Below are 26,963 nucleotides of genomic sequence, written 5' to 3' on the forward strand. Positions count from 1 at the left end.
CTGAGTAACAGCTGCACCAACAACTCAGCCTGTGCCGGAGTGTCTTACTGGATACCTGGGAGCTCTGGGTTCAAATCCCCCCTGAGCCATGAAGCTCACTGGGTGGCCTTGGGCCAGCCTCTCGGCCTACATCACAGGGTTGTTGTGGAGGACCAAAAACGAGGTGGGACAGAGCCCCTGCCTTGCCCTCCTTGAAGGAAAAAGGTAAAACACAACAAGCACAATTAATGCATATTCCCACCCTTTACTTCTGCTGGGGGCATTTGCTGTTGTTCTGTGGGGTTTTTTTTTTTAACTTGGCTCGGGGACCCTATAAATAAACCGAAGCCGAGCAGCTGAGAGAGGGGACCCCGACGCCAGAGCACAAGTTTCCATTTCCAGGGATTGCGCAACAGGCAAGGAGCAGCCCCAGCAACAACCGCCGCTCCTCCCGAGGAAAGAGCGCAGCAATAAACAAAGCCACGTGTCTCTCCTCCCTCCCCGGGCGAGAGGCGGAGCTTGCAGGCGCTCTTCCGGCAACAAAGAGCCCCTGCAGCCCGCAGATAAATACGGAGGCGGCCGGAGCGAGGGCAGAGACAAGGATCGGAGTGGTGGAGCAAGGGCGAAGGAGATCCTAGTAGAGGAGGGGGAGAGCAAAGAATAATAGTAATAATTTCTGTGTAGCCCTTTGGCTAAGGACATTGCGCTTCCTAGGCATCTTCGCTTGGGAGAAGGCGGCGAAAGGGAGCGCAAGGACAACTTTGGTTGCTGGATTTCTTTGGCTGGCGAGGATGCCTTTTCTGGGCCAGGACTGGCGCTCCCCGGGGCAAAACTGGGTGAAGACGGCGGATGGGTGGACGAGGTTTCTGGCCGAGAGGGAGAACAGCAGCGGCAGCTTCGCCAGCGAGCGGAACAGGTGAGAGCGGCGCGGAGAGAGCCGGGTGCCTTGCGCGCTGCGTGCGCCTTTGGAGAGGTTTGCCCCACTTGCAGGTGGGGGTGTCGTCTCCCCAACCCCGGACATAGTTGCTAGCAAATGCTGTTGTTGTAGCTGTTGTTGGGGCTGCCGAGTGGTAGCAGGCAGAGAGATACGTGGCGTACCACACACACACACACACACACACACACATACACCCCGGTTTGCATCTTTGCAACAAAAAAAAAAAAAATGGCAAGCCTTGCTTTTTGCAAAGAACGCGCAGACATGGCGGTTGTTTTCTTAAGGAGGCCGTTGTTTCCCCGAGTGCATCTCTGCCCGTGCGAGGCTGCAACGCCTCGGTTTGTGTTGTTCTTGGGGTTGTGGCGTCATTGCGGGAAGGAGGATCATCTGGCGAGCTAAACCCTCTCCAGGAACCCGGAGGCGGAGGCAGGAGCGAGAGCGCAGCAGCGCCCACCTCCTGCAGCGCTACCAGGAACGTGCCGCTTCCAGCTCTCCAGATGTGACTCTCGGCCCGTTAAATGCGTTCGCGCATTTGCTCCAGATTTCTTAACAGCGAAATGTCCGTCTTGCCCACCCGTCTATTGTATTTGGGGTTGGTTGGAGTGTGGAAGCAAATCTGTGGGATTGTGGATCGGAGAACCACCATTTTATTATCGCGATATGGAGGGAGTGGAGGGCTGTATCTTAAGGTTGGTCCTACGCGGAGCAGACCTATTAAAAATAATGAGCATTACTAACTTGGGTCCATTAACTTCATTGGGCTTCTCTGAGTATAGTTGGATGGAACTGTGTGTGTGTGTGTGTGTGTGTGTTCATATATGTCCCCAAGAACAATTTGATATTAAGTGATCAGGAGTAGGACTGGGTGTTTCCAGAAATCCCGAGCTCTAAAAAAAAAGTCACCGGAAATCTTCAGTTGTCCTAGAGGCATATTCTGGCAAAAGCAACAACGGCTCTTTAAAAAGCAGGCGCTGTTTGGGCGCTCTTCTCTCATCTTCTCCCATTCTTTCCATGAGGTTGCCACCCACCCAGAATTTTTATTGGGCCAGTTTGAATTTGATCATTGGAAATGTGAGACTCAAAGCTGGACAATAAGCCCTTGCCGGACAGTTATTGTTGTTAGTCATCTTAGGTGTCACCTGTTCTGGTTGTATCTTTGGCACCATGTCACAACCTTTGTGCCTTCCAAAGCAGGTGTGTTGTGAACATAAATGCATGCATATGTCCTCTGTTGCTGTTTCGAACTCTGCCCCTTGATAAGAGGATGATGGAGGTGGTTGACTGCAGTTGGTTTGCATGCTGTGGCTCTGTCATTGTGTGTGTGTGTTTTTCTCCTAGCTGCTGTGCAAGCACACCAGCCACCCCAGAACCTTGGCCTCTCTCCCCCATGGCCTTCTGCCAACCCTCATCTGCCTACCTTCTTACTCTACGGCTTATCAGTTTCCTCCTCCTCAGCCTCAGGTTGTCCTTGCAGAACTCAGCAGGGAGGGGGAGGGGGACAGAAGAACTGGAGTGAACTACATCTGCCGCTCATTGGCTCTGGCGCCACCTAATGTTGGTCTCCTTGCCCTCCACCCTATCAGTCGCAGTGGGCATCAGACAACACCTGCTTGCCCTTATGCTCTAGGTCAGGCACCCCCAAACTCGGCCCTCTAGATGTTTTGGGACTACAATTCCCATCATCCCTGACCACTGGTCCTGTTAGCTAGGGATGATGGGAGTTGTAGTCCCGAAACATCTGGAGGGCCGAGTTTGAGATGACCTAGAGCAGGCATCCCCAATCTTCTGGTCTCTGGATGTTGCTGGACTACAACTCACATCATGCCTGACCATTGGCAAGGCTGGCTGGGGCTGATGGGAGTTGGTGTCCAATGATACCTGGAGGTTTCCAGGCTGCTTTGCAACAGGGATCTCATGGGACCACTAGCAGCAGATTGTGCAACACCAGATTCCAAAGCACAGCAGGACAGACTGTTTCTGAACAGGCAAGGAAGTATTCCCTTTGGGAAAATAATTCTGTGCATGTTCAGAGACACTCAGCCATAAAGTACCTTTTTAAAATAAGTACCAGTTCTGTCCAACCTTCACCCATTTCTCCACCTCTCATTACTCTATCCAACCTTTGTCTTCTCCCCCAGGTTTTGTCCAGGATGCTGCTAAGTCCCTCCATGTCCCTGGAGACTGTTTGGTCTGATGCAACACACACACACACACACACACACACACAGAGAGAGAGAGAGAGAGAGAGAGAGAGAGAGAGAGAGAGAGAGTTTGTGTTGCTCTGCCTCCATCCCTACCCAGGTTCCCTCAGTCACAGCGTACAGCTGGGCAAAAGTGCTTGAAAATCTAATATTCTCAAAATGTTGTTGCTTTGGTTCAGGGAAGCGAACAATCCTGCAAATTGCTTTCCTCGGAAACCAACTCCTCCTAGAACTTAATGAGAAACTTAAATAATAAATTGGCACACCAAAGAACAGAGGAGTTGGAACAGCAGCAGATAGTATGTCAGTTACTGAGGAAGCAGGTTATCTGCTAAGCATGAATGCTGGATAGCTCAGTTGGTAAAGCATTAGACTCTCAGGAATCTCAAGTTCCCGGGTTCGAGCCCCACATTGGGCAGAAGATTCCTGCAATGTAGGGGGTTGGACTAGATGACCCTCGTGGTCCCTTCAAACTCTAAAATTTTACGATTTGTATGAAGTTTATTCATGAATTAAAACACCCACCAGCCCCCTTAGTGAGGATTATTTTGATGGAAGCATGTGCATGTTACATTATGCAGTTCACGGTGAGAATTTTGCTTGGCGCACAGATATTTCCCCTCTGCTTCTGCCTAAAATGTGCAGCAAACCAGGATTTTAGATGGATGGTTTCTGTATGAGAGCCAGATTTTTTGTTATTAGGGTTTTGGAGCTTCTTGGATGAGTTCGCTGAGCAAGCAAGAAAATGAAGAGAAAACAGATACAACCCAGTCTGCAGCCTAGTTAGGCCACAATGTTTGGATTTAAACTGACACAAATCCCCTTCCATTTAATGGGGCTGCAATCCTTTGCACGCCAACCTGCCTGTAGATCCCAGTGAACACAGTGGAGTTTACTTCTGAGTAAGGTATAGAATTGGACTGCCAAAGCTGCTCACTTGGGTAGCTAGGCTTGCTGAATTTATTTTGGAATACCTGCTTTTTGGAAATAGAGTTGCAAAACTAAATGCAAGCACTGAATTTAGTGGGACTTTTAATTTAGCATTACGTTATCTGGGAAGGAAGTATGTCAGATCTAACTAGGCAATATAGATTGAGACTCCTGTCTGATAATTTTGGAAGGCTTGTTTCCTGTAACTTCTGTTTATGCTTTCCAGGAAAACATCAGTTTGAGTAATGTATGGGTTAGTTTTGCAAAATCCTCGGTGGGTGGTTCTTTAGTTGAAACATAAATTTGTGGCAGCGGGAACACTGCCTCCCCATTAGCGGAGTTGTGCTTCAAAACTTTCGCTCAGACGGGTATCTGTTTAATTACAAGAAATCAATACTGACAGTTCAAGTGGCTTCAGAGCATGCAGTAGTTGAGATGTGGAACTTAACAAAATGGGTTGAGTCTATTTTTAAACTCGGAGCTCTCTTGGTTTACTGTGTTTAGTTAACAAAAGCCTTGGCTATGGCAGGGCATTCTGGTTTATTTTGTTTGGCATCTAACAGAATGTTGGCCACTTAAGCAGAGGCCTGTATTCGTTGCATATTAAAGGCTTCTTCCACCCCCACCCCCCAAAATGAAATGTTGTTAAGCAATGGGCCATCAAGTTCCGCTATCCTGTCTTCAGCAGGGACCGATACTGAAATGCCACAGAGCAGGCTGTTTACATTCTCCCACGAAACTAGTGGCAACTGTGAACAAGTTACATGATAGATTTGGTTGGACCAACTATTGGTTTCAGGTGTCATAAGAGAATCAGGATCAGAGAGGGGAATAAAGGAAAGTCTTTCAATTTGCTTGTGCAGCATGCAGGGGATTTCACAACCAAATTAAAAACAATTCTACTGCTAGTAAGCTGAAGCCCAAACTTTTTTGTCTAGGCTGCTCATTTTGCTAAAAGTTTGCATTGCTAAATATTACTAGCTCTACTGAGAAAGTGAACCCAGGTTTTTTTGTTTTTAATTCCTGGCTTTTGAAACTGCAAAGGCAAAACTAAAAGCAGCCACTTTTGGATTAGACGTGAGTGGCAACAGTATGACATAGCACATGGGAACGGTGCCCTGATCATTTCTTTGTCATTCGCTTGGCATCTCTCACTGCTTAAACATGCCATCTGTCAAAGCATGCCTTGACACACCAGTCTTTGAGCCCTTGTGTGATGCTCCACCGACTCCTTGTGCAACAGTAGCTCATCCATATGAAATAGACTGGAAGGAAAAGCCTTGCCTTGGGGCTGTGCTGATTTTCACAGTTTGAAAAAGAAAACTGGCTAGATGTGGGCTCTTGCACAACAAGAGAAGTTAGGTGCACAGCTGCCAAAGTATTAAATCTCTATATCAAAGTTAGAGTACATTGCGGTGGCATTGCTAGGGATGAGGAAGGAATTATGGCTGGCTGTTTGGAGAGACCACTGCTTGGCCCTGGTTCTAACCCTCCTGTAGGAAGAGGCAGAAGAACCGTAGCTAGGTGATCTTGCGCCCCTGGCAGAACCATCCAGATTGCGCCCCCTAGGTAATGTGGCACAGGAAAAAAAATAGGGAAAAACAGGGCCCCTGCATAACATATACTGTAAGGTAAAGGGACCCCTGATGATTAGGTCCAGTCGTGGACAACTCTGGGGTTGCGGCGCTCATCTCGGTTTACCGGCCGAGGGAGCCGGTGTACAGCTTCCAGGTCATGTGGCCAGCATGACTAAGCCGCTTCTGGTGAACCAGAGCAGCACACAGAAACACTGTTTACCTTCCTGCCAGAGCGATACCTATTTATCTACTTGCACTGTGACGTGCTTTCGAACTGCTAGGTTGGCAGGAGCAGGGACCGAGCAATGGGAGCTCACCCCTTCGCGGGGATTCGAACCGCTGACCTTCTGATTGGCAAGTCCTAGGCTTGGTGGTTTAACCCACAGCGCCACCAACGTCCCAACATATACTGTGAAGACCCTCTGTTTAAAACCTTTTTCTTATGAGGCAATAATTGATATTTTTATTTATAGACATATTTAGGGAAATATTTTCAGCAGATATTGCGCCCCCTCCTTGTCTGTGCCCCTGGAGGGGGGGTCTTCCTCGCCCGCCCGTCCTTCCCTGAGAGGCAGGATTTCCTCTTTGGAAATATAGGGGAAGGAACTGTAGCTTGTGGCGTGGGTAGAGCACATACTGCATGCAGAAAACCACAGTTTCAAAGCCTGGCATCTGCAGCTCAAGGAATCAGGTGACCTTTATTGGGAAAGAGCTCTGCGGAGTTGCTGCAGACCCAAGTAAGCAACCCTGGGGTAATTGATAGACCCTGCTCAGTCTGCTTCTCATGATTGCTTCTCTACGCGTTGAAATCTCGGTAAAAGCCTTCACCGTAACCTCTGGGGCATAAATTTGCCCCTGGCACCTCAAGCTGGGACTGTTAACAAGTTCCAGGTCACATCACATGACATTGGGCAATAAAGCGCTGTTGAATCATCTGATCCAGTGACATTTCTATGTCCTAGTAACGTAGCCCAGTAAACAGAGATACAGTTTCTACTGAAGATAAGGAGTGGGTGACGTTTGCTTTGGGGAAAACACAAAGAGATGAGAAGGGGATGGGGGAAGGGTGAGGGTTCCTTGGACAACACAGCAGAACTGTAGCTCCTTCGGGTTTCAAATAGCACCTGTTCTCTTCAATTGTTCTCTATTGCTGCACCATCAGTTTATAAGCCAAGCCAAACAGTATATTACTGGACACTTCCATAAATACCTCTGCTTTCTGGGCATTTTCTGAGGAGCTGTCTGAAAACAGTGCCTTTCTGGATTAGCCAGAATCAATTCTTCACACCTGTGGCGTTGGGAATTTCCCTGTGCATACGCATAGACCTGGTCACTTCCCCAGGGCGTTAAGTATTTTCTGTTCTGTATTTGATCAGATAATTTGATTCCTCCTGCGATTGCCTAAATGAAGGGCTGGAAATAACCCTAAACACTTTATACAGTGGTACCTTGGTTTATGAACTTAGTCCATTCCGGAAGTCCATTCTTAAACCAAGGCTGGCTTTCCCATAGCAGCAGGGGACTCAATTTACAAATGGAACAATACTCAACTGGAAGCGAAACATGTTCTGTTTCCAAGGCAAATTTCACAAACCAAAACGCCTAATTCCGGGTTTGCAGTGTTCTTAATCCAAGTTGTTCATAAACTAAGCTGTTCTTAAACCAAGGTACCACTGTACTGTGATTTGCAGATCAGGTTCTTTCTAGTAAGGAAGCCATCTTAAGTCTGTTACTACAAGAATAACAGAGTCTTGATTTGAAAGACCAGTGGGTTTATTGTGACATAAACTTTTGTGGAATTAGAGCCCATGAAAATATATTGGACTCTGGCACCTAAGAACAGAGGTGCACATCTAGTTGGGTCCAAGGGTCAGGGATCTCTGCTATAAACCCACAGTTCCGCCTTCCAGCAGAACAGTTGAGCTACAACCAAATCATATAAAGTCGTACCTTGGAAGTCGAACGGAATCCGTTCAACTTCCAAAATGTCTGGAAACCAAAGCGCAGCTTCTGATTGGCTGCAGGAAGCTCCTGCCGCCAATCGGAAGCCACGGAAGCCCCATCGCACGTTCGGCTTCCAAAAATAGTTCACAAACCAGAACAGTCACTTCTGGGTTTGCAGCGTTTGGGAGCCAAAACGTTTTTCCTGACCACTAGAAATCCAGCTCAGCCCTCCTTCCCAACCAGGAATGTCTTCTGAGATTTACATTCCATGCCTTTTTTCTTCTTATTCAGCCTTAAGGGACTAGAAGCAACTGAGCAGGGTGGGGGTGAGGAGCTGGATTTTACAGAGTATACCTGCTTCTGAATTTACACCTTGCAGTTACAGAGCTTCAAGGCACCCTGCTGACCACATTGTGTCCCACAGTGTCATTTTAATATGCACATGGCTGCATCAACACAAGTTTGAATCCCATGCTTCACTGGAAGCCAGTACCAAAAGTGCTGATCCCATGAAGTTCAGAGCTTCACTAGTTTAATGCAGAAGTGGACAACCTGTGGCCTTCTCGAAACTGTTGGACCCCAACTCCGGTCAGCCCCAGCCAGAATGGCCAGTACTCCGGAATGATGGGAGTTGAAGTCCACAAAATCTGCACAGCCACACGTTGCGCACCTCTGCCTTAAAGAGCGTGGCCAAAAATCTAGTTGTGCCATAGATTTGTATAACGGCATTATGAAATTGGTAGCTTTATTTACAGTTCCCTACCTATTGTTCCCTAGCAGAGCATTCGCCTTTTTCACAGCTGCCACACACTGGGTCAATATATTCACTACTACGACCCCGAGGTCATGTTCCTGGTGAGTCACTGTACACTTCAGACCCCATGAGCGCATATGTGAAGTTAAGATTATTCAGTTGTTGCCCAAACAAGCAAGATCTTAAGTATTAGGTGACTGATCTCTGCTATGCTGTACGTTAGTAAAGGACCAAGTCATTTTCTTTGGGTATTTGTTTGTATTACTTTGAGGCAGTCAAGAATGAAATTGAATATAAAACTCCAGCTCTGGCCAGGAGATTCTGCAATAGAGGCAGCTGTCTAAAGATGACTCTGAACAGGATCTTGTTACAAATACAAGAAGGAATGTGATATCTTTCTGTAGCAGAGCATTATTTTGTTGTACTGCCCGCCCGCCCCCCTCTCCGTTTAGACAAGTTTTTAAAATAGTTTACGACCCAAGCATTAAGCATGGGGTAATGAAACAGATCGCTATGTAAATAAGTACAACTTGTGCATGAAGCTGTAAAATTGTAGATAGAACTGCAATGTGGTTACCCTGATGCAATTATTCCACTCCGTTGGAAAGAAAAGCCATTGTGGGGGTGCTGTGTATGTGTACATGGACACACATTTTGCAGGTGGTTTTGCTGAAATCCTTGGGAGCAATGCTGCAGTCAAGGCTGTGTTGAAACTTTCAGTTCTGTCACTTTATTGGCTGAACCCAATTTCCATTTCAGGGATGCGGGTGGCACTGTGGGTTAAACCACAGAGCCTAGGACTTGCCGATCAGAAGGTCGGCAGTTCGAATCCCCGCAACAGGGTGAGCTCCCATTGCTCGGTCCCTGCTCCTGCCAACCTAGCAGTTCGAAAGCATGTCAAAGTGCAAGTAGATAAATAGGTAACGCTCCGGTGGGAAGGTAAACAGCGTTTCTGTGCGCTGCTCTGGTGCGCCAGAAACGGCTTAGTAATGCTGGCCACATGACCCGGAAGCTGTACGCCGGCTCCCTCGGCCAATAAAGTGAGATGAGCGCCGCAACCCCAGAATCGGCCACGAGTGGACCTAATGGTCAGGGGTCCCTTTACCTTTACTTTAACTTCCATTTCAGAGCAATTCTTCACTGGCTTTGTAGTATAAAGTAATAAAGTCTAATGAAAAAGCGATGCAAACTATGGGTGACTCTCTGCCCCCTTGTAACGTTAATCTATGGCAGGCATAGGCAAACTCAGCCCTCCAGATGTTTTGGGACTACAACTCCTATCATCCCTAGCTAACAGGACCCAGTGGTCAGGGATGATGGGAGCTGTAGTGCTAAAACATCTGGAGGGCTGAGTTTGCCTATGCCTGATCTACGGGGACTCCGAAGGGTGTGGAGGTCTAAGAAAAGGACATTAGATTGAGATCTACTAATCAAAAATCCCACCCCCCACCCCGATAGATGATCAGCCACAGATTGGGAAAGATTTCAGACTCCCAACGTTTCAGTTCTCCCAGACTCCCAGTTCTCCCAGACTCCCAGACTTCAGTTCAACGTTTTGCAGCAACGAACAAAATCTTCCTGCCCCACTACCCTCTGGGAAACAACCTCTGGAAATCCTTATCTGTAGTCTCCAAGATGTAGATTTGTACTGTGAACCTCCATTTTGCATTTGGCTCACCTGTCTACAACCTTGCTTTTGCTCCTGACTCTCATTGACTGACTCGCATGGGTGTGAGCTTGGCAGGATGTTTAAGACAACCATGCTAGGCTAGATTCAGAGAGGCAATTCAACCCCACAACAGACTTGTGAATGGTGAGGACCATTCTTAAATTGCCTGGTGGCCAAGTGAAACAGACCTCTACAGAAAAATGGTTTGGAAACTGCAGCCTTAAAATGGTTCTACAAGTGCAGTTCAGCTTGTAGTACAGAGATCTCTGTCAGAATCAGTTTAGGCTGAAAATGGAAACAGTATGCTTTTAGTGTTTCCCATAGGGAGTAAACTCCCTGCGATTAGAAAAAAAGTAGCACAGCGGGTGGTGTGATGGAGGCAGTGAGAGATTTTATTTTCTTGGGCTCCATGATCACTGCAGATGGTGACAGCAGTCACGAAATTAAAAGACGCCTGCTTCTTGGGAGAAAGGCGATGGCAAATCTAGACAACATCTTAAAAAGTAGAGACATCACCTTACCAACAAAGGTCCTTATAGTTAAAGCCATGGTTTTCCCAGTAGTGATGTATGGAAGTGAGAGCTGGACCATAAAGAAGGCTGGTCACCGAAGAATTGATGCTTTTGAATTATGGTGCTGGAGGAGACTCTTGAGAGTCCCATGGACTGCAAGAAGATCAAACACATCCATTCTTAAGGAAATCAGACCTGAGTGCTCACTGGAAGGACAGATCGTGAAGTTGAGGCTCCAATACTTTGGCCACCTCATGAGAAGAGAAGACTTCCTGGAAAAGACCCTGATGTTGGGAAAGATGGAGGGCACAAGGAGAAGGGGACGACAGAGGATGAGATGGTTGGATAGTGTTCTTGAAGCTACAAACATGAGCCTGACCAAACTGCGGGAGGCGGTGGAACATAGGAGTGCCTGGCGTGCTCTGGTCCATGGGGTCACGAAGAGTCAGACACGACTAAATGACTAAACAACAACAACAACAGCACAGCGGGTAGAAGACTACACCAGAACATTTCCTCCTTGCATCCAAGTTCCGTTTGGGCGTTGAGCATTTTTTATCTTCAGTGTATAGAACTTTTCATATTCCCACATTGCTCTCCTTAGCCATCCTTGACCTGCTGAAGCTCCTCTCCCGACACAGTATTATTTGCAGGCCTTGCAAAATATGTCTGACAATAGACAGATGCCTGCAACCTGCGTGTGTCTCTGCCTGAGGACATCTCATGGCACAAGCAGGAAGCGATGACATCAGGTGAGCAGGAGGGAGGTTAAAGAAAGGGCACTGATGTTGCACCCAGGTCACGAGGTTCGTTATGCAACTGCTACTTAATTATGGGTGTAATTGCCTCCTCGTTCCATTTTTCATCAGGACAGTCTATAAAAGTGTCACTGGAGCTTGTCCTGAAAGTGACAATTCCTGGTACATTTCCTGAACGTGCAAGGGTGTGTACAGGAAAGGAAGTTTGCTCTACGGTTCATCTTGTTTATATAAAAGAGCATTTAAATAAAATTCTTTCAGATGTGTAGGACACGGTTGGTGCCAACACCTAGTAGATTGAATCAGATTTGGAGCAGACTTAATTTCCTATAGAAATCTATTTGGTCCCTTGAGGTCCAATGTACCAACTTAAAAACTGTGTACAGTCATACCTCATGTTGCGTCCGCTTCAGGTTATGTGTTTTCGTGTTGTGTCCCATGGCAAGTACCGGAATGGGTTACTTCTGGGTTTCACTGCTCACACATGTGAGAAGCGATAAATCATGTCGCGCATGTGTGCAGATGCAGCTATTCAGCTTGCGTCAGTTCCTTGTTACGGACGGGCCTCTGGAACGGATCCCGTCTGTAACATGAGGTTCTACTGTATGTTGCAGTAGCTGCCCAGAAGCTATTTCTCTTCTTCCAATTTGACCCCAATAACATTTACTTACCAACTAAGTGTCAGGAGCTCATCCTACACTCGAGTAGGACCCTGGCAGAGACACATGCCTGGCATGTTCTCTCCCTCCTGATCAATTGTTCGGGAGCTTCACAAGCTTTCTTCTGCCCGAACATCACAGCGACCGATGCCAACAGACATCGGCACACTCAGGGACCCGCAGTTCATGTAACTGAACTCAGCAACTCAGCATTTTGGCTAATCTACTTTATTTACATATAAACACACACGGAGCACTGCAACATGGCTCCCTCTCTCTCTAGCATCAGACAGCAAAGAGCGAGAACAAAGGACAATAGTCCCACTTCACGGAACACAGTGACACAAACATCCAGCCTCTGTCACTTCCCACTCTGTGGAGTTAAAACATACACCATCCGTCATGTGATAGACAACAATCCCATGACTGCAATCATGGAGCAGGAATTCTAAGACTAAGTTTTTGAGATAATCTATAGGAGCATCTTTGGGTGTCTTCCTGGATTGGTGAGACTTGCCTAATGGCAGTACAAAATTGACCCTTGTGGCCCTGTCTTGTGGAAAGCTCTTCCAACAGATGCAGCCAATATCTTAAGTACTTTACCCAGTAATTTACCCAGACCCTCTTTTCTGTCCCTCAATGTGTATATATTAGGACCCACCTTATTTCTATGATTGTAAGTTTTAAACTGCTTTTAGTACTGTGTTTTAATGCTATGGGCGTAGGGTGAGGGATGGATAAATATCAACAACAGCAGCAACAACAACTTCTAAATATTTGGTGGGAAGCTTCCTTGAATTGGAGGGTGATCTTCTGAAGTGGGGAGCCTCTTGCACTCAATGGAGGTCCTGTTGGTGTGAACCCTGGAAGGACCTAGTCCTAAATCACGCAGAGAGACTGAACCTTTTGGAGGGAGGGAGCGGAGAGCAGCGCAGAGGGTCCTTCTTGCCCTTCTCCCTATTTGCATGTTGCTTTAACACAGGAGTAGAACTCCTTAAGACGTTAGTGGCCTAAGTTGTGGTTAACTCAGCCTACTGCTTTCCGAAGGACAGAAGTTCATTTAACTTGGACAGGATAATGGCTCAGGACTGCAATACCTCAAGGACCGCCTCTTTCCATATGAACCTTCCCAGACCTTGAGATCGTCTTCTGAGGCCCTCCTTCATGTGCCTCCTCCTTGAGAGGTGCGGAGGGTGGCAACACGAAAATGGGCCTTCTCTGCAGTGGCTCCCCGCCTGTGGAATGCTCTCCCCAGGGAAGTTCGCCTGGTGCCTTCATTATACCCATTTAGGCGCCAGGCAAAAACATTCCTTTTTAACAAGGCCTTTGGTTGATCTGTTTGGAATCCTATACCCTTTTAAAATGTGTCTCTTTTCTGGGGTGTGGGTGTGTTATTGGGTGGTTGTTGTTGTTGTTGTTGTTGTTGTTGTTGTTGTTGTTCTGTTTATATATATTGTGATATTTTCTGTGAGCTGCCCTGAGACCTCTGGGTATAGGGTGGTATATAAACTCAATTAATAATAATAATAATAATAATAATATCAAACTGGCAGAGGGAAGCATAGGGGAAGGTAGCCTCTCTGGGTGCTCTAGGTGGGGAATTCCCAGAGAGCAGTTGACGTCGGTGATTACAAGGCTGCTGCTGCTGCTGCTCGCTGCCTTTGATGATCTCACCCACATAAGTGACTGGACCACAAACCAGAGCCTCACATGATATTCTTAAGGTGTGGGAGTGTTCATGAAGGAGGAGCTGTTTCCTTGAGTATTCAAAACCCAAGTTTTAGGGAAAGGATCTGTTCTTCCTGGTGTTGCTGGACTGCAACTCGCACCAGCAATATAGGAGCAGTGGTCCAGAAATTTCTGGACGGCTACCTGGAGAAATGGTCGAATCTGCCCATTTTGGTTTCTCTGGGTTTCCTCATTTTTCCCCAGTCTTAAATTCAGTTCTTCACATTTCCGCATCAACTTGCACTTTTTTTCAAAAAAGAAACCTGTTTGAAAATTCACCAGCGTTTTAGGGTGACTCTCTCCTTCACATAGGCAGGTTTGTGTGCAATTTTGCCTACTAGACACATTTTGGCAAAAGCCATTTCCCCGAACGTAATACATTTTTGTATGTTAAATTGCACTTATGTGTGCATTTTGATGTACACCCCCCCCCCCAGCATATGCATTATTGCACACGTTACTTTGCTGGAAAACCACGCTGCAAAATTCAGAGAACTGTGAATCTTAGAAACTGGTTCTGCTGTGCTTCTCGTATTGTTTCAGAAAATGTGAATTAGGTAGAGCCAGCTTTCAATGTGAACTGGATCGAATTTCTCCTCCATCCCTAGTGCAGGTTCCCCAACTCTGCTTTTAGAAACTAGATCTCTTTGAAACGGACCCAAAAGTTAATAAGCTGCTGAGGCAATCTTGTCTCATATATTGACTTAACTGTTGGTGTTTGTATTCCAGACTCCTCTTAATGGAGCTGGGGAAGAGATTAGTCCGATTGCAGAAGAGATTAAACCTTTCTCCTTCATTTTCCCCAGTTACTGCCGAAAAGAGGACTACAATAAGGAGAATATTTTGAATAGCATGAACTGTGATGTTGCTGTGAAGAAGAGAAAGAAGGACCAGCTGAACAACAAGACAAAGATTCAGTGTAAGGCTGGGGAGATACTTTTATTTTAATAACAATAAACAGCTGTGTTTGGAGAGGGGGCGGGAGAAAACCCAAACTTCTCGCTCCGTGAATTGACCTCTGACCCTGGAGAGGCTTTGCACTTATGCTTTGACCCTTAGTCGGAGAACTTGGATCCGTTGCAATGTAGAATCTTATGCCTGGGATCTTTGCTCTGTGTTTATCACTTGTATTTGGGGGGGGAGCAATCTGTTTCCAACTTCTTCTCCCCCCAGCCCACTTGGCAGGTACATAACCCCACAGCTTGAACCAGTCCCCTTCCCCAATGTTCTTTAAACATGCAACCCTGAAACCACAAGATGGTGTCTAAAACCAGATGGGGGAGAGGGAATAAAACCATTCACTTGAACCCTTTCAAAGTGGGGGACTCCCTTTCTAATCAGACTGCCCAGAGCAGCCTTTCTCAACCTGTGGGTCCCCAGATGTTGTTGAACTACAACTCCCATCACCCCTAGCTAGCAAGGCCAGAGCTCAGGGATGATGGGAGTTGTAGTCCAACAACATCTGGGGACCCACAGGTTGCGAACCGCTGGCCTAGAGTCTTATTTAATGGCTCGTATCCAGTTGCAGTGCTGTGCAAGGATCCCCACTTGCACAGTGGGACTTTCCTCCCACTCTCCTTGCCCCCACATCCTCCCCAAATCTCCCAGGCGTTGGGGGAATTCCAGAAAATATGATGGGGGGTGTATTTGAGGAGAAGAGACGAGATGGCCTCTTGTGGAAGCGGGAATCCTTGTGCTGGCGGTATGATTATTTAGTGCTGTGTTGGATATGCGCCAGAGTGTCTCTGCAATTCCTGAGAGAGCTAAATATCTTCCAGCTTTGAGCTTGGCTTAGGGAGGGTTGACTCACCATAGAGGTCAAAGCTTTTGCGCCTACAACCCAGAGTGGGTTCCCAACACACCATGCCCAAAGAAAAAGTGCTTCCAGAGGCTCATGGTCTGCCCTTGAGGAATCCCAAAGCCCCGCCACCTCTCCTGTTCATTATTATTATTATTTTGTTCTTGTTAAAATGTAAGCACCGATGGGAATTCTGCAGCTAAGGTGTTGCCACAGGGAATGCCGTCTTCCAGGCCACTGCTCCTCTCCAAATTTTGAGGGCAGGGGAACTATCAAGAAGGCCCTCTCTGCCAATCTAAACACCCGAGAGGGTCTGTGTGGAAGTATGTGGTGGTGTATTAAACTCATTCGTCCATGAGGCCTGATGCAAACCAGGATGGTGGTGGCTGTTGGCAAACAATGACAGACTGAAGCAAATTGGGGCGAGGATCATAATTTGCATGGCTTTAAATCAAGAAAATGCGGTTTCATTTCCACAGATTTTCACCAAGAAAAGTGGATTTATGTGCACAAAGGAAGCACGAAAGAGGTGAGTATCCCTTATTACGTGAAACGTAGTAGCTTTGCTCAAAATTGTTATTTAAAACTGCCTAAAATAGCCCACTTTGCTTCCATTTACCATAACCAAAATGGCTTAGGGCTGAGTCAACAATCATTCTTGGCATGTTCTGGGTCATTTCTCAACAAACCTAAGTATGAGTAAAGGTAGAAGCGAATGTGGCCTGTTGCATCGTATTTCGACTTTTGACTTGGCATATCTAGAGAACTGCCCGATGCAGAGAGATCACAACTTTACCAGTTCAGCCCAGAAACACATTATTCTCTTGGTGCCTCTGGATTGCCTTTTTTTATCTTATTTGCTAAAATTATAGATCATCTGTTTAAGGGTTCATCTGCACTCCTGCTTGACCCGTGCAAAGGGTTTCCTCCTTGTCCTGCTCCTTTCCCAGCGAAAACCCGCTCTTGAGCTCTATATCGGAGCAATCGTCAATCCAGAGAAACCCCAAATTGCTGTTTGTTCCAATTGAGCACTAAAGAGTGGTTTCCCCCAGGAAGGGAGCAGAGGAACAAGAGGAAGTGTGGATATGCCTTAAGTTCATGGACGCTAGAGGCTGATGCGATGGCACCGTAGCTCAGTTGAAGAGCCACGTGATCTGCTTGCAGAAGGCCATGGGTTCAAATCCTGCAGTCTCCAATTAAATGAATGTGTAGAAGGTTATGCAAAAGATCATTCAGTATCTGAGATCCTGGAGGGTCGTTTTCAGTCAGAATGAAAGATACTGGGCTAAGAGGACAAATGTCACCCATTATAAGGTAGCTTCTATTTGTGGTTTGACTCAGAGAAGATAAGCCCGCTGGTTTATATCCAATTGCTCCAGATGTGGAGCTTGAAAGAATAATTCTGCCCTAGGAATTCTTGGACCATTTTAAGGTGTTGGGAGGCGGGAAAGGGAATTGCAAGCGCTTGGTCAATCTCTGGTGAGGCCAAGCAAGGAATCCAGTTCCTTTGGAATCCAAACTCGGCCTGTAGTGTTATTTTTAAGAGCATGCCGCTACTGCCTCTGTTCCAGATCCTGAGTACAAATGAATCACTTGTGGTATTCCTCTCTTTCCCCACCCACCCTCCTCTCAGCGACATGGCTATTGCACTCTTGGAGAAGCGTTCAATAGGCTGGATTTCTCAAGCGCCATCTTAGACTCAAGGAGATTCAACTACGTCGTACGGGTGAGTGTTCACCAACGACTTGCACCGCTGAATTGTTAAATCTAGCTGCGGCTTTCAGGTAATCCAGGGGCGAGACAGAAAACAACCTGTGTCTGCATAGCATAGCCTTTTAAATTGTGTTTTTCCATTTAAGAGAAGTCTCTTTGATTTTTGTGGACATCATCCTCTATTTAAGATCACCAGTGTGAGCTTCAGACAAACTTCGCATGTGTTGAGTCTTAACTGAATTGCCACAGGCTACAATTAAAAAAAAAATCCATTGCCACTTAACTCCATCCTTTTTCACCCTGTGGGTTAAACCACAGAGCCTAGGACTTGCCGATCAGAAGGTCGGCAGTTCTAATCCCCGTGACGGGGTGAGCTCCCATTGATCGGTGCCTGCTCCTGCCAACCTAGCAGTTCAAAAGCATATCAAAGTGCAAGTAGATAAATAGGTACCACTCCAGCGGGAAGGTAAACGGCGGTTCCATGCGCTGCTCTGGTTCGCCAGAAGTGGCTTAGTCATGCTGGCCACATGACCCGGAAGCTGTACGTCGGCTCCCTCGGCCAATAAAGCAAGATGGACGCCGCAACCCCAGAGTCGGTCACGACTGGACCTAATGGTCAGGGGTCCCTTTACCTTTACCTTAGTATGTACCTAACTCCATGCATCTCATGAAGTGGGTTCTAGTTAACAAAAGCTTTTGCCCATAAGAAACTGTGTTAGTCCTTAAGGTCCACAAGACTCTCTCTTGCCTTTTGCTGCAACAAACGTAACTACGTTCCAGGCTACCACCTGGAATTTTAAAAAAATATTCCTTTCTTTTTGTGTGTTGCGTGAACGCAACAAAGTTGCTTACAGTGGAGAACTGCACAATATATACCAAGCAGGCAATTTGCTCCCCCCTTGTCTGACTCACTGCCTGGAAACTTGCCATGATCCATCTTGGTGTCACTCTGACTCTTAACTCTTCAGTTCAACTACTGCCCTTTTTCACTGACATGTGATCTTTTTAAAAATGGAGTTGGCAGAACAACAGGAAGGGCATGGCGTTTTAGGAAACAGCTTCCCCTCCACCTGCTTTTCACATCAGAATTGAGCAGAGAAGATTGGCTTTGTTGTAATAAGGGAACACACCAGCCTTTCCCAACCTGGTGCCCTCTGGATGTGTTGGACTGCAACTCCTATCAGCCAGCAAAGCAATAATCCTGCCTTACATGTCTGTTTGTCTCTGTCTCTGCAATAATAATAATAATAATTAATAATTATTTATACCCCGCCCATCTGGCTGGATTTCCCCCAGCCACTCTGGGTGGCTTCCAACCGAATATTAAAAACAATACAGCGTCAGACAGGGCTGCCTTCAGTTGTCTTTTAAAAGTAAAATAGTTGTTTATTTCCTTGACATCTGGTGGGAGGGCATTCCACAGGGCAGGCACCACTTCAGAGAAGGCCCTCTGCCTGGTTCCCTGTAACCTCACTTCTCACAGCGAGGGAAACACCAGAAAGCCCTCGGAGCTGGACCTCAGTATCCGGGCTGGATGATGGGGGTCGAGACGCTCCTTCAGGTATACAAGACCAAGGTCGTTTAGGGCTTTAAAGGTCAACACCAACACTGTGTCTGTCTGTCTGTCTGTCTGTCTGTCTGTCTGTCTGTCTCTCTCTCTCTCTCTCTCTCTTTCTCACAGACACTCTCTCTCTCTCTCTCTCTCTCTCTCTCTCTCTCTCTCTCTCTCTCTCTCTCTCTCTAAAACACTACTTCCACTGTGGTTTGAAAAGGTACCGTCCAGAAATCCAGTTTCTTAATTCTCCAGAAAATTAATTTCTCTGTACAGTGGTACCTTTGTTCTTGAACTTAATCTGTTCTGGGAGTCCATTTGACTCCTGAAACCGTTCGAAAACCAAGGCATGGCTTCCGATTGGCTGCAGGAGCTTCCTGCACACAAGCGGAAACTGCGCCCGAAGTTCGGCTTCCGAAAAACGTTCACAAACTGGAACACTTACTTCTTGGTCTGCGGTGTTCGGGAGTCAAGCTGTTCGAGTACCAAGGTACCGCTGTATTCAAATGTATAGGCTGCCCCAAAGAGCCTTCAAAATGGCTTAGAAAACAATTTTTTAAAAATATTAAATCAGCAGCAGTCATACAAAAACAGAATAATATAGCAATAGATAAAAATTAAGCTGCAGGAAAAAGTTCAAACAACATTAAAAAATAAAATTGCGGAGAATATTAGCGGCATGTAACGTGTGGAATGGATCTTCATTTAGGCCATTTCCGAAGTCCTTTATTTTTCTCCACACTAAGATTAATACATGTAGAAGTTGCAGCATTTAAGAATTGTCAAAAGCCTGTGTTTCTCCAGCCAATCCTCTAACTTCCTGGAGCCTCGGATACTGAGTGGTACCTAGAAGTTGAAAACTCTTTAATTCAAACTGGCTGTCGGTTTGGCAGAGAGAAAACGAAACCTTCCAGCCAAGCACCGCAACTCAAACAAGAACACTGTGTTAAAAATGAATTGATCCTATCAGCCAAGTCCCTGGTGAATAATAGCTCACGTCACAGATACCACATAAATGGCTGAGCAGGGTGTGTGTGTGTGTGTGTGTGTGTGTGTCTGGAAAACCTCTGCTATGCCTGGAGTCATTCACTTGCAATGCAGAAGAAGAAGAAGCAAATGACTGCTGTTTTGTGACTAACCCTCCTATGGCTCAAGCCGTGTCTATGGGACTGGCAGGCTGGCTTTAGCTGTTGGGCCAGAGGGGGTTTTTTGGGCCGGGGGGGGGGGAGGGGAGGCAAAGTTTAAAAAAGAGCAAAGTTCTGGCACTTTTCCAGTGCTTCTGGTGCAATTTGGATAAGGAGTATGATTTGGAGGAATGCAAATGGTTGCAAATGGTTGATGCTTTTATCTTTTTGCGAACTACTTTGAAGTTTTTCTCTCTCTTTTTAAACAATCAAGTAATGTATAAATTTTATGAAATGAAATAAAAACCCACCCCACAACTAGAAGCTGCTTCTATATATCTATAGCTATATCTGCATACTTAAGAGTTCATGTTTGTTGAGCAGGGCAATAGAGAACAGTCCATGCAAGATTTTACCACTTCAAACATGTGTCCGTCAAGTTGCATGCTTAAAAGCATTCTTACACAATTTCCCTGTGCGTTAATAGCAAACGTGTAGCTTAAAAGGCTATATTGCAGGTGTTAATATTGTGCAGCTTGAAGCAGCTGGGTGTATGAAAACTGACTCCTTTTGGAATAAAACTTTGTCCAGACCCATTAGATATTACTCAAAGCTTTACTTGCAGAACTTTCTTCAAAAGAGAACAAAAGCAATCAAAGATATTTGCAAATAATTCCATTGGACATGTGCCTTCCAAGGCACAGGTTCAGCATCTTCCTAGGAATAAAATAACGTATAATCAGAGCTGAGAAGCATAGCTCTCTTTCACACAGGTGCCATTAGCCTGCATTCCAGCCCCATGGCTGTTGAGCTCCTGGAGTGATTCATTTGCACCTCCTTCTCCCACGGAGCCCGGGAACAAAAGACAAAGACCAGCTCCCCAAGGTGGTGATTTGCAATTCAATGCCTCTCATGTGATCTAAGGTTAAACACTCACGTGTTAGCTAGCAGAGAACAACAGTAGTTAATTATCAAACTATCTAGGAGCTCAGAGAGCTTAATGGAAAATCCACATGTTGAAGCCTTCAGTAATACACACAGTCATTCTCCATTTCAGTATGAATTGAGCAATTATACTTAACAGGCCGGACTATAAGATGAAAGCCTGTTTGGCGAGGTAATAACACCTCCATAGGTGCCTCTCCTGTTTTGAGTCCTAGAAATAAAGCCAGTTAGTTAGAATGGAGGCCACTTTATTTGAACCTGAGCCTGAGTGTATCCTTTTCTTTCCTTCCTCCCCCTGGCCTGCAAAACTGTCCCGTTTCAGACAGCTTGGCTCACTGTCAGGGGTGTTATGTACGGGCAGATGACAGTGACAGATTCCTTACTCCAGAAGAATTTTCCGTGTGATGCGCTTTTAAGCAATGTTCTGCAAGCGCTCACTCGCCTGCACTGCAAAAGCAGGAGAAAGAATGTGTGTCTTAATTTACAAGGGGAAATCCAAAGGAACTTATTCCAGAGGTGTTGTGTTACGGGGAGAAGGTCCTGGCTCACTTTTTGTTTACACGCAGGCTAACACCATTCGCTGGAGGCTCCAGCCACATATCCCGGGATCCTGTGGGCCAAACTGGCTTCTACAGTTTTAGGACAACAGGGGCAGAGAGCCTTTTCCATAACAAGGCTCACATTCCCATTTGGACAATTTTCTGGGCACCATGTACCAGTGGGGCCAGAGGCAAAAGAAGACAATGTCTGGGGTCTTTATCTAGCAGAACACAATATTTGCTGCAATGATCATACAGGATATAAAAAGGTAAAGGGACCCCTGACCATTAGGTCCAGTCATGGCCGACTCTGGGGTTGCAGCACTCATCTCGCTTTATTGGCCAAGGGAGCCGGCGTACAGCTTCCGGGTCATGTGGCCAGCATGACTAAGCCGCTTCTGGCGAACCAGAGCAGCGCTCGGAAACTCCGTTTACCTTCCCGCCAGAGTGGTACCTATTTATCTACTTGCACTTTGACGTGCTTTCGAACTGCTAGGTGGGCAGGAGCAGGGACCGAGCAACGGGAGCTCACCTGTCGCAGGGATTCGAACCGCCCACCTTCTGATCGGCAAGTCCTAGGCTCTGTGGTTTAACCCACAGCACAACCTGCGTCCCCATACAGGATATAAGATGGAATAAAAATGTTGTTTTCATAGAATCAAAGAATTATAGTTGGGAGGGACCACGAAGGTCATCTAGTACAACCCCCCTGCAATGCAGGAATCATTTGCCCAGTGTGGAACTCGAACTCACAACCCTGTGATTAAGAGACTCATGCTCTACTGACTTTTGTTTAAGGTACCCCTTTATCCTCTCTTGGGATTCGGTGAACTTGGAAGTCTTAGTGTCTTAAGAAAGTAAACAATATTTTTTTTAAAAAAATAAACCTATAAAATTTACTAGTAAAATATCAGCGAGTAGCAGCAGAAAGTACATGAAAAGGTCTGAGCAAATTTAGAGATCTTTGTGTGATATGCAAAAGTAATTGGGGAGGCTCCCCTTGAAAGGCAGGCTGCCATGGTTAAAAAAGCTCACTCTTGTTTTACTGCTCATTTAACTTCTGATAGCTGTGTACCTGGAGAAGGACCTCAGGTGATGATCTTGGGCCTTATCTACACCTACCTTTTGTACTAATGTTTCTAGGCACAGGTCTGTGCTTTAAATCTCCTTGTCTGAGCACCCCCCCCCCTTTTTGCTCCGGAGCTTTCCCCACAAAAAACTGCTCTTTAAAGCTGAATCGGAGCAAACAGCAATTAGTTTTTTTCTACAACTTGCCATTTCCTCCCGATTCAGCTGTAAAGAGGGGATTTTCACAGGGGAAGCTCTGGAGCAAAAACAAAAAAAAGAGTGAGCACTTGGGACGAGGAGCGTGGACAAGGCCTGGAAAGAGCCGAGAAAATGTAAGTGTGAATAAGCTCTTAGAAACCCAGGCAAGTTTGTGTGGGGTCAGGATATCCTGGTACCAAGCCATATAGGACATTTTCCCACCCCACAATCTTAAGGTCTAAAAGCTGAATTAAAAAACACCACCACAACACCACCATGCTTGGAGCAGCTTCAGATGCCAAGCAGGTCATGTAGCACAGTTCCCCAGGACTTTTGTTTATTTCCATAAAATGTATACACTGCCAGATTGTCAAAAATCCTCAGTTTACAAAAAAAAGGCCAAGCAACAAAATTAGCAGCTAAGCAAAATTAACAGCAATTTAAACGTTTGAAAAGTAAAAATGGCAATAGACTTAAGAAGCAGATTAAGACTCTCATCAGCTTTCTAAACATCCAGGTAGTCTTGTGTTTTCAAAAATGTTTTTAGGCAGTGCATACAAATGAAGGCAATACAAATGATATCAATAGGTCCTTACAGATGCAGAACAGGTGTCGTGTGGCACCTGTAATAGTGCTGATTCCTCTGATCAAGGAAGTTGATTGGGCATGCATGGTGTAAGGCAGTCTCACAGGTAAACAGGCCCCAAGTTGTGAAGGGCTGTACCACACAGAAATGTGATTTCGCGTTTGAAAGCATCTCAAAGTCATGCACCTGTGTATCACTCCGCTTGTCGTGTCTCTGTGCGCGATTAGTTGGCACATCAGGAGCTATTTGAAAAATGCACACCTGTGTGCGTATTCATGTTTTGTTTTTTTTAAACTTCCCCTGAAATGGTGAGTCATAGAAATGAAGGCGATTAGCCGGGGTTAGACGGCTTAGCAAATTAGCCAGGGCTCCTTCCCCACCCACCCCGGTCTCCCTTGGTTTTTCTACCAGTCATGTGGCCACACGCAAGGTATTAATAGAACGCTCACGTAGGAGAGCCATCTGTTGGCGTTCAAAGTTGGCCAGGGAGATAAACAGACGGGTGGATCAGTCACCCTCGGCCACTTCCCCGCCTTGAGCTGATAGTCACACGGTGGTGACAGCGCTGTGTAAGAGGAGAGAGCAGCTGAAGCAATCTCTTTCTCCTGTTCTTCCCCTCACCCCTCTTTTCCTCCTTGTCCCATGTGTTCTGGCTTTATAGAAAGGCGTTGATAAGTGCAAACAAATTCTTATCATTCTTCCCACTGGGCAAAGCACTTTTCAACCCATGACTTGATGTGTTTTAGCGTTTTAACATGGTCAGAATTTCCTGGCCGGGTTCATGACAAGTCCAAACTGCCTGATGTTGTTGTTCTTGTTCCAACAACGGACAGCAAGGTGACAATTCATGAAAAGGATGTGGGGTTTTGGGGGGCGTGAAGGTATATTGTATCTGTACATGCAGGTTCCTTTTAGCTCTTGCAGCAGAGATCTAGCCTTTTTGACACGGGCTCAAATCCTGAGATACGTTAACATGGGGAGGTTCAAGGAAGGAAACTTGTTGTTGTTTAGTCGTTTAGTCATGTCCGACTCTTTGTGACCCTATGGACCAGAACACGCCAGGCACTCGTTCTCTGTCCCCTTCTCCTTGTGCCCTCCATCTTTCCCAACATCAGGGTCTTTTCCAAGGAGTCTTCTCTTCTCATGAGGTGGCCAAAGTCTTGGAGCCTCAGCTTCAGGATCTGTCCTTCCAGTGAGCACTCAGGGCTGATTTCCTTCAGAATGGAGAGGTTTGATCATCTTGCAGTCCATGGGACTCTCAAGAGTCTCCTCCAGCACCAGAATTCAAAAGCATCAATTCTTCGGCGATCAGCCTTCTTTATGGTCCAGCTCTCACTTCCATACATCACTACTGGGAAAACCATAGCTTTAACCATATGGACCTTTGTCGGCAAGGTGATGTCTCTGCTTTTTAAGATGCTATCTTGGTTTGTCATTGCTTTTCTCCCAAGAAGCAGGCATCTTTTAATTTCATGACTGCTGTCACCATCTGCACTGATCATGGAGTCCAAGAAAGTAAAATCTCTCACTGCCTCCATTTCTACGCCTTCTATTTGCCAGGAGGTGATGGGGCCAGTGGCCATGATCTTAGTTTTTTTGATGTTGAGCTTCAGACCATATTTTGCGCTCTCCTCTTTCACCCTCATTAAAAGGTTCTTTAATTCCTCCTCACTTTCTGCCATTAAGGTTGTGTCATCTGCATATCTGAGGTGAAGGAAACTTATCTGTTCTCTGTTTTCCACTGCAACTACCTGTGCCTGCAATAGCATCTCTAGAGGGTTAGAAGAGAGGGGAAATCCCTTCTCACTAGGGATAAGTGAATTGGGCAAGTACATTTTCTCATTTTTCTAATCGCAGGTTCGTATCTCCACACTTCCAAACCAGTTTGCGAGTTTTGTTTTGTTTTTCCTTTAAAAGGTCCTTGTGGAAATTCACCAGCATTTTTAGTGCCTTACACAGCTCAGGATCTCAATACCTTAAGGACTGCCCCTCTCTATACAAACTGACCCAGACCCTGCTCTTCTCATCCGCGGCCCCTCCCTGAGGGGTTCAAAGGGTGGCAACATGAGAATGGGCCTTTTCTGTGGTGGCTCCCCATCAGTGGAATGCTCTCCCAAGAGAGGCTCACCTGGTGCCATCGTTACATGTATTTAGGTGCCAGGCAAAAACATTTCTCTCTACCTAGGCCTTTAGCCATTGAATAACCTATGGTCAGGTTGAAGGTGTTGGGAGGGGCTGTTATTTTGATTATTCAAAGTGTTGGTGCTGACCTTTAAAGCCCAAAACTGGCCTCAGCCCAGTATACGTGAAGGAGCATTTCCACCTCCATCGTTCTGCCTGGAAACTGAGGTCCAGCGCCGAGGGCCTTCTGGTGGTTCCCTCACTACAAGAAGCCAAGTTACAGGGAACCAGGCAGAGGGCCTTCTCGGTAGTGGCACCTGCCCTGTGGAACACCCTCCCGCCAGATGTCAAAGAGAACAACAACTACCAAACTTTTAGAAGACATCTGAAGGCAGCCCTGTTTAGGGAAGCTTTTAATGTTTAATAGGTTATTGTATTTTAGTGTTCTGTTGGAAACCACCCAGAGTGGCGAGGTATAAATAATAATAATAATAATTATTATTATTATTATTATTATTATTATTATTATTATTATTATTATTATTTTATTATTATATCAAATTGCTGTCCATTACTATGCTTTGTTTTATGTTTTTGTTATTATGTTCCATAAAATATGTTTTTCATGTTTCACACCACCCTGAGATATTTTATTAAAAGGTGTTGTATAGTTGTTGTTAATGATGTGGATTTCTCCCAATGGGCACACTTCTTAATGCAGTTTGGGCCAATACACACATTATTGCACCCTCCCTGTGTCACAAGACAAATGAGAGGACCTATCACCATCTATGTTGTGCAGACCTGAATGGGGACAGCAGACACCAGCAACGTATCTGCATCTGATCCGTGCTGGCAATGTGTGCATGCCCTACTGAATCAGGACCAATATCTTCCATTGCCTTGGAAGCCTGACCCTTGGTCCTCCAACTGAGTTTACATATTATCTCACCGCATTTGCTCATAACAATCCATTGCTACACTTGTCACTCCCTCCCCATCCTGTTGCATTTCCTGCTATGAAATTCAGATTGCAAGCTCCCAGGGGGCAGGGACCCTGGTCCGCATGAAGTTATGCTTGGTGCTATAGCAAATATGAAAGGATGTTTCGGAAACGAGTGTGTCCCCCAATTTTTTTTTTAATGTAGCTGCCCTTGGAGGCTGCAGCTGAACCTCAAAATATTGTTGCTTGCTGTAGCAAAAGCACCGAATTGCCCACATCGCTCTTTGTGGTTAAGTTGCTCCCATGTTCAGCAAAGCAGCTTAGATGAGCACAATCTATTTTTCTCCTCTACTGTCAGTTTTAATGACTTGGCTTAGTAATTAAGCCAACGAGAAGAGGCAGAAAGATTGCTATCGCTTAAGCTGCTGCATCTGTCTTTCCTTTCTGGCTCTCTTGTCTATCCATTCCCACCCTCCCTCCTCCAAAAAGAGAGAGAGAGAGAGAGAGAGAGTGTCAAGCAACAAACAAGCTTCTGAACTGTTTTACTGTGCATCACATGACCAGGAAGCTAAGATTAGAAAACTGCCTTTGTGCTCTTTAAGGCTGAATGTCTTTATTTTTATCCACAGCTGTTGGAGCTGATAGCAAAGTCTCAGCTAACGTCACTGAGCGGAATTGCCCAGAAAAACTTTATGAACATCTTGGAAAAAGTAGTGCAGAAAGGTAAA

General features: G+C 46.0%; 1 protein-coding gene across 1 annotated transcript in view; it reads left to right on the forward strand.

Moving 5' to 3' along the window:
• The first annotated feature begins 550 nt into the window (after positions 1–550).
• Positions 551–26,963, forward strand: part of FBXO32 (F-box protein 32) — a 38,989-nt gene continuing 12,576 nt past the window's right edge. Inside the window, exons 1-5 of the mRNA XM_028736202.2 lie at positions 551–895; positions 14,455–14,567; positions 15,926–15,975; positions 17,080–17,172; positions 26,865–26,958. Coding sequence (XP_028592035.1) covers positions 771–895; positions 14,455–14,567; positions 15,926–15,975; positions 17,080–17,172; positions 26,865–26,958 — 475 coding nt within the window. The 5' untranslated portion in view covers positions 551–770. The remainder of the gene's footprint in view (positions 896–14,454; positions 14,568–15,925; positions 15,976–17,079; positions 17,173–26,864; positions 26,959–26,963) is intronic.

Source organism: Podarcis muralis, chromosome 8, assembly GCF_964188315.1.
Source record: "Podarcis muralis chromosome 8, rPodMur119.hap1.1, whole genome shotgun sequence".
Lineage (NCBI taxonomy): Eukaryota > Metazoa > Chordata > Lepidosauria > Squamata > Lacertidae > Podarcis > Podarcis muralis.